Here is an 11,316-nt window from a genome sequence, read left to right as displayed (position 1 = left end):
CTCTCCCAGACCCCCTCGCCCAGAGGACCCAGCTCCTTACTCCTCAGCTTCATCAACCCCTCATGCTGGAGCCCTCCTGGGGTGGAGACGGGCTCTCCTGCGGCAGCCGGGCGCACAGACTCACACAGGGTGGGGTGTGTAGGAGAGCAGGTTAAAGGCCCGTCTTTCCCTCCCCAGCAGCACTCAAGCAAGGAAACGAGGGCTGGGGGCAGGTACGCTTTATTACTTACACTCGGTTGCCACACATGATTATCCCAAAGCACGAATCATTCCACCCACCTGCACTCACTTATACTTGACAAACAACAGGCTAATGAGGCACAGGGGGGCTTCCACAAAGTCCCAGCCCCAAGACGGCCTCAAGGCCTGGTCATTCTGGCCCCCACCCCACACCTCCTCACCCCTGACCTCAGGGGAAAGAGCAGACACTGCCAAGAGCGGTCTCAGCTGAGCACCAGGACCCACAGAACAGGGGAGTCCATGAGTGGTCATTTCATTCTTCCCACGGCCCCGCCACCGGCTAATGGAAATAAGGCACAGTCGGTGGGTGGGAGGGAGCGAAGCCAAGAAACTGAGCTGAAGATGGGTGTCCTGAGCCCAGGTCACAGCCCTGCCTTCTTTTCTCCGAGTTGTACTCCCAGGCAGTTTGGTCTAGGGGAGGGAGGTGAGGGCAGAAGGTCCACCCGGAGGTCCTAGCAAGAGGAGACGTGGCCCCCGCCCTTCTGCCCCACAGTCTCTGCCTGGGAGTCAGGGTGAAGGCCACGGGGTTCCCACCCCACCTTCCTACGGTCCTCAGGCAGGTGTGGCTCCCGGTGGGCACTGGTAAGCCCAACAGAGGGCTCAGCTCCGGTAGCTCCTGAGCAGGTGCCCGGCGATCACCAGCCTCTGGATCTCACTGGTGCCTTCGTAAATCTCGGTGATGCGGGCATCACGGTAGTGCCGCTCAGCCGGCATCTCGGTCACGTAGCCCATGCCACCCAGGATCTGCATGGCCTATAGTGGAAGGCAGGGGACTCAGGAGGAGAAGACCCTCACCGGGTGGGGAAAGAAAGACAGGGCAGCACCAGCCACAGAGAAGGACCCACTGGGGGAGGGGCAGCTGGCACACTCACTGCTACTCACCCTCGGGGCCTTGCCCAGGCACCTGGCCCACGTACTGGGGACACTCACCTGGTGGCTGATGTTGGTTGCGGCCTCTGATGCAGCCAGCTTGGCCATTGCCGCCTCCTAACCAAAGGGAATGGTGGTGTCACACACCCTGCCTGGAGGGGAGCCCCAGCACCTGGCCCCACAGCAGGGTGGGCCTGGGAGAGCTGCCCCTCAAGCAATAAAGCCAGGGGCGCAAGGAACTGGGACCCCACCCAGGGCATCTCCCTCAGTCCCTCCGCCACCAAAGCCCTGGGCCGTGCCCGGGTACACCCCAGCCAAGCAGGCACCTTGATGAAAGGCTTCTTATTATCCTTCAGCATGGCAGCACGCCAGGTCAACAGCCGGGCACCCTCCAGGGCCAGGGCCATGTCCGCCAACTTGAACTGCAACAACCCCGCCCCACCCCACCAGTCAGTGGTCGTCCCCCCTCCACACTCCCTGCAAGGACAGGAGGGAGGAGGGCGGAGAACATGGGAGCTGGTGAAAGCTGTCTGGGCGGCAGAGAGGAAAGGCCAGAATCCCCTCCCTCCAGTATCTAGGCAAGGCTCCACCTCCTCACCTGGATGGCCTGCAGCTTGCTGAGCGGCACCCCGAAGGCCTCGCGGTTCTCCGCATAGTTCGCAGCACAGTCGAGGGCGGCCTGGGCGATGCCCAGGGCCTGGGAGGCGATGCCGATCCGGCCCATGTCCAGGGTTTGCTGTGAGGACCGCCCAGTCAGTGGTCGGCCAGCCAGGCCCCAGGGCCTCGTCCCAGGGTCCCCAACCCGCTGGCCGGCTCACCATGGCGATCTTGAAGCCCATCCCCGGCTCTCCCAGCAGGTTGTCCTTGGGAATCCGACACTCTTCAAAGATGAGGTTGGCAGTAGACGAGCCCCGGATGCCCAACTTGTCTTCCTTCTTCCCCAGCGTGAGCCCAGGTGTTGGCATGGGAACCAGGAAGGCACTGATGCCCTGAAGGGCAGACACACCCAGTGACTCTCTCAGAGGCTACCCAAGGCCACGCCCCTCACACGGACCACCAGGGACACAAACTCTGGTCCCTTCCCTCCATCTCCCCCAGAACCTGGGCCGAGACGCCCTCTGCTGGCTCCTCTGGGAAGGTGCAGACTCTGCCCCAGGCCACCAGCAGCCCAGGGAGGGAGAGGGCCACAGAGAGGTACCTCAGAGCAGGAACAGCTCAATAGGGCCAGAGAGATTTGGATCCAGACACTCTGAACGTCTCACTGACCCCCCCCTTTCGGGTTCCCACCTTGTTCTGCAGAGATCTGTCCGTGCTGGCGAAGACCACGGCGGCTGAGGCCTCCCAGGCGTTGGTGATCCAGGCTTTGGTGCCATTCAGGACCCATGAGTCACCGTCTTCCCTGGCGGTGGTGACAGTGGCTCCCGCGTCGCTGCCACTCCCTGCCCCACACTTAGACTCAGATTCCCCCTGTTGCCTCCACCCCCAGAGCACTGCCACCAACTCACCCGGGGAACCAGCCTCACCCTCAGCTGGTGAGCCAGACCCCAGTCCAGAGGATCAGGGTCTGGCTCCCAAGAGAAGGCTCAAGGGCGGTGCCAGCTCCAAGAGCTCTCGGGGCTGGGGTGTGGCGGGGAGTGTCTTCAACCCAAAGGGACCCCAGAGCCCAGGTCCCTCCTTCCAGCTCAGCTGGGCAGGTCCCAGCAACCGGAGCTCAACCTGCTCTCCCCGCTCCTCCTGCCCAGGAAGCAAGGAGCAGCTGAGCCGGGTAAGCCTCTGCCCCGGGCAGCCCGGCTCCGGCCTTAGTCGGCCACTCCGATTCTGAGGTAAGGGGGCAGACCACCATTCCACCATGGTACCTGGTTCACTGAGGGCAAAGCAGCCAATTTTGTCGCCGCTGGTGAAAGGAGTGATCCACTGCTGCTTCTGCTTCTCAGAGCCGAACTTCAGGACCGGCCCCAAGTAGAGGGACTAGGGAGGACAGCGGGGGGCGGTTGGAGGCCTTGCAGCCCAGCACACCTGCTGGCCCGTGGCATACCCCGACCCGAGGCTCTCCAGGGGCCCATGGGAAGGACCAGGTCCAGAGGCGGTGGTCAGGGGCTGGGAACCAAGGCCAGGCTGTGCCCCGGACGCTGGGCTTCGTGGCAGAGGGCCCACCTGCCCACAAGGGCCTGCCCACCACCGGTGTATCCAGGGCCCCGGCAGGAGACTCACGTTGTTGACACTCATGATGACGCCGGTGGAAGCGCAGCCCCGGCTGATCTCCTCCATGGCGATGACGTAGGCCAGGTAATCGAGGCCAGCACCGCTCAGCTCCTCGGGCACATCCATGGCCATGAGCCCCAGCTCACCCATCTTCTTCACCTGGCCCCAGGGGAGGATGTCACAGCCAGGGCAGCTGCTGGGGGCTGGTGCCCACCCTGTCCAACCCCAAACCCTCCTGCACCCCCTCCCCCGGACCCAGCGCCTGCAGAAACTCAGGTCACGTGGCCCCATCCACCCACCCGGGATCCCTGAGGCTGAAGACGCTGAGTCTGCATGACAGTACCATTCACTCAAGCTGTCCTGTCCTCATACTCCCGCCTGAGCTCACCTCTGTGTCCACAGCCACAGCCACTGAGCAGGCATAAGGCACAAAATGCCTTCAGAAGCCTCCAAGGGAAGGAGCAGAACAGGGCAGGGCAGCACCACACTGACCTTCTTTCAGTCCCTTACACACACCACACACTACCCTCCCCACTACAGGGCCTTTGCACATGCTGCTTCCTGTCAGTAATGCCCTTTATCAGCTAGTTATTATCTCCTCCTGCCCTTGGATCTCAGCTTAAGCATCCCTTCCTCTGGGCGCCCATCTCTGACCTCAGTAGGTGTGCCTCTCCTCCGAGGTGCTTGTGCAGCTGAAATTTCACACTTCTTCATGTGATTATTTTAAGATCTTTCCCCCTGGCTACACGGGCAAAGACTGTGGGGTTTTGCTAACTGCTATATTCTAACGCCAGTGAAAGAATGCATAAAGAAAAGAGCTTGGAATTTCTGATTTGGAATGTCAGTAGTGGTAACAGTTACTTATCAAGTGCCTTCAATATGCCAAACACTCTGCAAGAACAATGCTGAGTCAATGTCACAGATGAGGAGACCGGAGCTTGGGGAGGTGAGACGACCAGGAAACAGGGACCACGACAGAGCCTACGGAGCTTCAAGAAGAAACAACAAAAACCAATGGCCTCTAGGGAGCAGGCTAGGGGAGAAGGGAGAAGGTCCCTTTTCATTAGAAAATCATTTTATATCATTTGATTCCTGTAACCATATTCTGAGACTATTTTGACTTAAGTGAAATAAATCAACAAAGTTTGCCGTATTCTCTCATTTGTCTATAATTAACATTACTTCTGTGCTTATAAGTTTTACACCCCCTCCCCAAAGAGGACTTACTTCATGGAACTATTTTAAGGACTGACTGAGACAACATATATAAAACACCGAGCCCAGTGCCTGGCCCAGGGTGACTGATCAGTGAATGGCATTCGCTGTCATTAAGCGTCTGACGAGCTCTTGTCTCGGCAGTGATGTCTGGAAGAGGGGCACCTGGGAACCTGCCGTGCTTCCATAATAATTGGTGTCCCTCTCTGAAACTGCTTTTTTCACGGGGCAAAGGGACTTTGTGGATGAGATTAAGTTGAGGAACCTGAGACTGGGGACTGCCCTCCATTATCCAGAGGGGCCCTGATGTCATCACAAGGGTCCTCGTAAGGGAAGGAGGGAGCCAAGGTTGGAGTGACCCAGAGGCTGGCTGGAGCAGGGCCAGGAGCCAAGGGAGGCAGGCAGCCTCCAGAAGCTGGAAAAGGCTGGGAAGTGGTTCTCCCTCAGAGACTCGCCCCAAGAAGGCACACAGCCCCACCCACACCTTGACTCTAGCCCAGTGAGACCCACTCTGGATTTCTGGCCTCCAGGAACTGTTAGATGATAAACGTGTCCTGTTTTAAGCCACTGAAGCTGGGGTAATGTATCACAGCAGTGAGAGGAAGTCCACTACCAGGGTTGTGCCATTTGGAGAATCACTTAAAAAAAAAATTTCTGTGGTCACCACACACCTGGGGGATGTGGGTGTGAGGCTGCTCAGAAAACCTGCATGGTTTCAGCGGGCAGGAGTCAACGAGGCGGTGGGAGCCAAAAGCGGAGCACAGCTGACACGGCGCTGTGCTCCGGACAGGACCTGGGGACTCGGAGCCCAGGGCCAGTAGACACGTGGCCTTGGAACAGAACACCTTGGCAGCCCAGGCTTTGGACATCCAACAAACCTATTCTAGGGTGAAGAGTGTTTCATTAGGGCTGCCTGTGCTGGGTCAGGAACCAGGTGCCAGACACGTAGGTGCCCAAGAGTCAGGCTCAGGCCAAGGCAGGAACCTCGCGGACGGGCTTTCTCTGGCCAAAGAGCACAACCGACTGAGCTAAAAAAGCCCCCAGTGTCTCCCTGACACCAGGACATGCCCTCCTTCTCACCCTGTAGCTTCAGAACCCAACCCCGGAATAAACGACAGATTAGCCCATCGCACTGTGACTCCATTTCACCCCAAGACACAGAAAGGGAACAAAAACTCCCAGGTGGAGGGAGTGCAGGCAGAACGAGGAGAACCCCGGTTTCCTTTTACGGACGGGGATCACGCCCAGGACCCTCAGAGTCAGGGCACCTCGGGGCTGCGAGCTCCCGGCCGGCACCGTCTCTCACCGTCCCTCTGCGTTACCACCGCCGCCCTCCGGCTCTGGGCCAGGGTACCAAGTTGTAGTTCACAACTACAGCACCAAGCGACTTCACGAGCATGCTGTTTCCCCCAACCTTTCCCATTCTGAAATACAGCTCGAGATCTCTGGCAGCATGCCATGGCCAGCCGCAGGAATGTTCTAGAAAAAAAAAAATTGGAGCCCGAATGGCAGTGGGGAAGAGAGACAATATGATGAAAAAGAGGAAAACAAAAACAAAATAAAAAGCAGCAAAAAAAAAAAAGCACGCCCAATTCTACAAAGCATTTCTAGTCCAAGCACGTTGATGGTGACCGGCTAAGAGCAGCCTGGCTCCCTAATATTTCATCCGAGCAGCCTGACCTTCAGAGCTACCACCCACGGGGGTGACTCTCGGTCCTTTGCGTCTGTGACCCAGGAACCACATCTGCATCTAGAGGACAGGCATCCCTGACTAGGCTAAGCCTAGTGGTCTCTAAACTCCCAAGAGAAAATGTGAGAAAGAACCAGACCCCTTTCTCAGCAGAGCGAGCCATCAGTGCCTGCTGCCTTCATATCTGGGACACCTGTAGCGGGTACTCCGGATACACAGGGTGCTTTAGAGTGGCTTCAAAAGCGCACGTCTTTAAAAAAATCAAATTTATCCTGAGGGTGCCCATGCTCACTAGAGTCAAAACGGACTCCCTTGAGAGAATCACATTTCCTAACTTGGTGGAGATTTGCTGTTTATTCGAGGGGACGAGGCCCTGGGAGCCGCCTCCCCGGTCCCCACTCTGTGCTGGTGTGTGCTGAGTGCTGGCACATTAAGGACACTCAGGATGGCGTCCACAGAATTCAGCAAACGCCTGGTGAGGGCCAAGCGCTCACTGGGTGTGAGGTGTTGTGTTGGACAGGGAGGAACAAGCATGAACAAGACTGATCCCGCCTTCAGCAAGCTGACTGCTGGAAATGACTGTGACATAGGACACGATCAGGTGATAAACACACCCAGGGACTTAGAGATTATGAACGGACCACTGCCAGAACACAGAGAGATGAACTGTCGCTGGGAGAAGTGGGAGGAGGGGCGCCCAAAGGGTGGAATTAACAAGAGTCTGTGTGCACAAGGAAGAGAAAAATGATTTCTCAGTGGCTACCATCTGAGACAGGGCAAGAGGAGAAAAAGTGGGTTTTGCACCTGAAACATTAAAGTTATTCAGTAAATATTCACTGAGTAAAGGAGCAGAAACTGGGTTCAGTTTTATACATATAAATACACACATGTACATTTCCAGGTTCCGGAGTCCAAAACTGGTTTAGAAACACCATCCTATTTCCTATTTCCCTGTACAACTAGCATTGTAAATCTGTAATTGTTCCTTTCTTTCTTTTTTCTCTCTCTTTCTATCTTTTTTTTTTTTTTGATTTGGACACAAAGACTAAAGTTCAATTCAGATAACAAAACTGGCCAAGGGGACAGCAACTGGCACTAGCCTTCTACCTCATTCATGGACTGCCCACCTCTCAGCTCTTCTACCCTTGAGCCTTGCCCCAGTAAACCCACTTTTCTTGGCAGAAAACATTCTTCAGGGGAAAATAATATTAGAAATCACTAATTAAGCAACTACTGTAGCTGGAGGTTAGCTCTGAGTCTACATCTAGCTCTTCTGATCCCAGCTGTGTGACTGCTGAGCAAGAAATCTAACCTCAGGGGAGGGTAGAGGGTAGAGCTCACTGGCAGAGTGTGTGCTTGGCGTGCATGAGGTCCTGCGTTCAATCCCCAGTGCCTCTGTTAAGGGATTAAAAAAAAAAGAAAGAAAGGAAATATAACTTCCGGCTCCCATTTCCTCGTCTGAAAGCTGAGATCATTTAAGTGACCACCTCACAGCGTTGTGCTGAGGATGGAATGGATAAGTGCCTGGACTATCTCCAAATGACAGTTACTCTTGCATTTATTACTAGCATGATTTTAAAACACGAATGGCATTATTGTGAATTTTGCAACCTGCCCTATTACCTGGGTGTCCGGTTCTTTGATCCTTCTGCCTGTTTAAGCCCTGGATTCCTGCTTTAACTAAGAGCTTAGCACCATCCACAGTAACAGAGACAGTGATGAAAGCAAAATGCCACCGGGGTTTGATCCTTAGACAAGGGAAACAAAGCTGAGTAACCACTGGATCCCATCAGCCAACAAAACCCAGAGTCCAGTTCAAGAGTCCAGCTCGTGCAGGCAAGATTAAGGAATGGAGCACTGTTTCTCTGAGCTCTACCACCCTGGGCAACTCATACAACTGCCCCTTCATCCTCTGCAGGGCTCCTGATAACCTGGTGAAAATACAGACAGGAAAAAACCTGTCCGAGATAATACAGGATACCACTACTAATCTGTCGCTACTCTGCCTCCAGTGAATCCTGACTGAGCCAGGATTCTGCTGCTTCTGGGTGCCAGAAATTCCTGAAGGGAAGGAGGGCTTCTTGCCATACCCACTTCTGCCACTTCTGTTAGTGGCAGGATTTATTTGCACATTCCTCAGCAGAAAAAGCAAGTAAGAGACTACAAAGCCAGAGGGCTGGTTAAGAGTCTGCTGGTAAAAAGTCTGGTTCTACTGCCAGCTTTTTTGCCCAAAGCAAGTCTGTGTCTGTAACAGCATAAATAACTGGAGGGAGTACAGAAATAACATATAAAAAATAAATCAAGTGGGTGTCGTTTGGCGGGGAAAGCCCCAGCGCACAACTGCTCGGGGGCAGCAGCAGTGTGCGTATGGAGGATATAGGGGTAGTGTAGGCCCTGGACAATAACATCCCAACGAGACGAGGCTTCCCAGCCTGCTAGCGGGGCCTCAGGGCCAACCAGGGGCTAGGGGGTGAGGGGGGCTTTCGAGCCAACCACACTTGGGGTCCGAATTCTAACTCCATAGTCCACTAAACCGTGGAAAATCTCCTCACCCCTCTATGCCTCCATCTTCTCGACTGTAATGAAAATAACAGTATTAGTAGCGACTGTTTTTCAAGCACCAGGCACCATGAACTTGACACATGTGATCTTGCAAGCCGTCCAGGACACTAAATGGAGATTAAAGCTGCAGGCAGGATGTCCTTAGGACTAAATGACATATCGCATGTTCAATGCTTACCACCTACAAGTCGCCCAGCTGATCTGGGTGGCCCACAGTGCCACCTGCCTCCTCCACTTTGAGCTCCTTGGGTGTTCCCAGTCCAGGCCCAGGGCCTGCTCCACTGTGAACACGTAACATTCACTAAGCGGGGGAAGGAGCCCCAAAGCCCAGGAGCCATGTGAGTGGCAACCACAACTCCTGAATTCTTCTGACTGGAAAACAGACGTGGAGAAGAGGCCAGGAAGGTTTGTTCTTTCGCAAATATCACAACAAATATCTCCTGAATATTTGTACTGTGTGCAAGACATCTTGTCAAGCCAGGGGATGGATACAGCAGGAACACCTCAAACATGTCATTACAGATGGACGGACACAAGGACACAGGAAGGAGGGCACTGACTTGGATCTCAGCGGCTGGCACCAGACAGACTTGGGCTCTGGTCTCAGCTCCGCAACTCATTAGCTGCGTGACCTGGGGCACATTATTTGAGCCTGTCATCAATCTGAGTCTCAGTAACTGTACAACAGGGTCTGTATTAATGGCATCTTCACCTCAGAAGACTGTTGGGAGAAGCAGATGAGCTAACCCATCTCAGCGCTGAGAACAGTGCTGAGCACCTGGGAAGTGTTCCGTCAGCATTAACCATCATCATCACGATGCCCAGTACGTAGGATGCGTACCCACCATCCGCCATTACTGCTGTTATTCCAGAAGTCAAATCCTGGCTCTAGGCCTCATGCTGGACCAGGGGAACCTCCAGAGAATTTTCTGGGCCCCAGGAACCCGCCTCAGGGTTCTGTGGCTGGAGTCTCAGTGACTCTGGCTGTCACTGTCACCAGTCGTCTGGGAGCCGAGAGCACAGCCCATCCTGGGCTGCTGAGGTTGGAACTCTCACCTGAGCTGCCGGGAAGCAATGTTCCTTGTCCACCTGGGCCGCAATGGGAAAGAGCTCCTTCTCCACAAAGTCCTGGCATGTCTGACGTAGCATCTGGTGTGTCTCGGGCAGCTCCACAGACTGGTAGATGGTATGTAAGAGGCGCCAGTCCCAAGGCCGGAGAGCTGCCAGCAAAAACAACAGGAGTCAGTAGAAGGGGAATGCGAGAGATCTTGTGTGATGACACTAATAATTAACCATAATAATAATAATAGCGTTCCACTAACTCAGCAGTTCTCCTCCATAGATGATTTTGTGCCCCCAGGGACTACTAGCAACGTCTGGAGACATTTCTGGTTGTCTCAACCGAAGGGTTGTGTGGAGTGGGTAGACACCAGAAATACTGCTAAACACTGTACAGGACAGATTCCATGACAAAGAATCATGGGCCCAAAATGTCAGCAGCTCACTGTTTAGAAAAGAACTGAATGTTTACTGTGCTTGCTAAATAGTTTGTACAGCTTAACCCATTCAATCATCAGTGTAACACCAGTAACAGTAAGAGCACAGGCAAGGATGTTAACTTCATTGGTTTCTCTAAAATGTGGAGGCCAACAGCATTTCGCTCCTGGGGTGGGAGGCTGAGATACTAACTGTAGCACTTGGTGCAGGGCCTGGAGAGACACCTCTCAATGAGGGTCCCCTTTATTGTTATTATTCAGGGTGAGTGGCTCTTAACCAGGCAGAGGAAGCCCTGGCCACGTGTCACTGCTGCCACAGCTGGAGAGAAATGGGAAGATGGGAGAGGTAGTGTATGAAATCACCTGCAAGTTCTAATACTCACTAAGCACCTGTTAATATGCCAGGCATTGTACCAAGTGTTGCGCACACCCTCTGATTCAACCTCTATAACGTATTTACAAGAACAGCAGTAATGCATTATTGTGGCCGTTTTACATAAGGGCCAGCTTAGGCTGACAGGAGCCGTGTCTGGCTCAAGGTCACAGGTGCAGTCTGGGTTCAAGCCCAGGCCTGGCACCGGAAGAAGGGCGCACCTTGAACCTCCGCCGAAGGTGCAATGAGGGGAGGGGGATGCGGATGCCGCAGTGGGAACGGAGCTGGGGGTAGGCGGTCGGCGCGGGCGCCCAGGCCACGCAGGCGCGAGAAGCAGCCTAACTGGGCAAAGGCCGCGCGCTCCCGGAGTAGGCACCACCCGGCCGCCGCGGAGAAGGACCAGCCGCCGGGAGCCGTACCCGCTAGGCGGAGCCCTGGCCGGAGAGCACTCACCTCCGCGGACGGGGCCGCAGGCCCGGGCGAGCAGTGCGGCGGCCATAGAGGACGGAAGCCAGATACTCGTGACAGTGCCGGACTTCCTCTCAGCCACCTCGGGCCACCAGCGTGGGCTCCAGGCTGCGGGGGCGGGGCCGGCGCAGGTCATAGGCCCCGCCCACCGTGGCTCAAGGCGGGGCCGTCCTACGCTCACATCCGGTCTGCCTCGGGTC

General features: G+C 55.2%; 1 protein-coding gene across 2 annotated transcripts; it reads right to left on the bottom strand.

Annotated features, from left to right (window-relative positions):
• Positions 1-203: 203 nt before the first annotated feature.
• ACADS (acyl-CoA dehydrogenase short chain) lies at positions 204-11,259 on the bottom strand. Of its 2 annotated transcripts, XM_064481202.1 has the most exons (11): positions 11,102-11,259; positions 9,836-9,999; positions 7,559-7,612; positions 3,322-3,471; positions 2,967-3,078; positions 2,398-2,549; positions 1,929-2,099; positions 1,709-1,846; positions 1,437-1,532; positions 1,171-1,227; positions 204-993 (listed from the first exon to the last, which is right to left on the bottom strand). In XM_064481202.1, exons 1-11 carry the CDS (start codon positions 11,250-11,252, stop codon positions 841-843), a joined length of 1,398 nt encoding a protein of 465 aa, XP_064337272.1. In that variant the 5' UTR covers positions 11,253-11,259; the 3' UTR covers positions 204-840. The 2 variants fall into 2 exon arrangements, with proteins under 2 accessions (XP_064337272.1, XP_031298634.1); XM_031442774.2 differs by lacking the exon at positions 7,559-7,612.
• Positions 11,260-11,316: the final 57 nt, after the last annotated feature.

The sequence above is a fragment of the Camelus dromedarius genome, chromosome 31, assembly GCF_036321535.1.
Source record: "Camelus dromedarius isolate mCamDro1 chromosome 31, mCamDro1.pat, whole genome shotgun sequence".
Lineage (NCBI taxonomy): Eukaryota > Metazoa > Chordata > Mammalia > Artiodactyla > Camelidae > Camelus > Camelus dromedarius.
This window is presented reverse-complemented; position numbering and strand designations above follow the sequence as displayed.

What these genes read in the sequence shown, in the direction of transcription:
- ACADS (XM_064481202.1), bottom strand. Translation starts at nt 11,252, where the DNA reads ATGACCTGCGCCGGCCCCGCCCCCGCAGCCTGGAGCCCACGCTGGTGG. An exon ending in CTGCGGCCCCGTCCGCGGAG is followed by an intron (nt 10,000 to 11,101) that starts GTGAGTGCTCTC and finishes TTTTGCTGGCAG; the next exon opens with CTCTCCGGCCTTGGGACTGG. An exon ending in ACAGATCTCTGCAGAACAAG is followed by an intron (nt 2,100 to 2,397) that starts GTGGGAACCCGA and finishes TCTGCCCTTCAG; the next exon opens with GGCATCAGTGCCTTCCTGGT.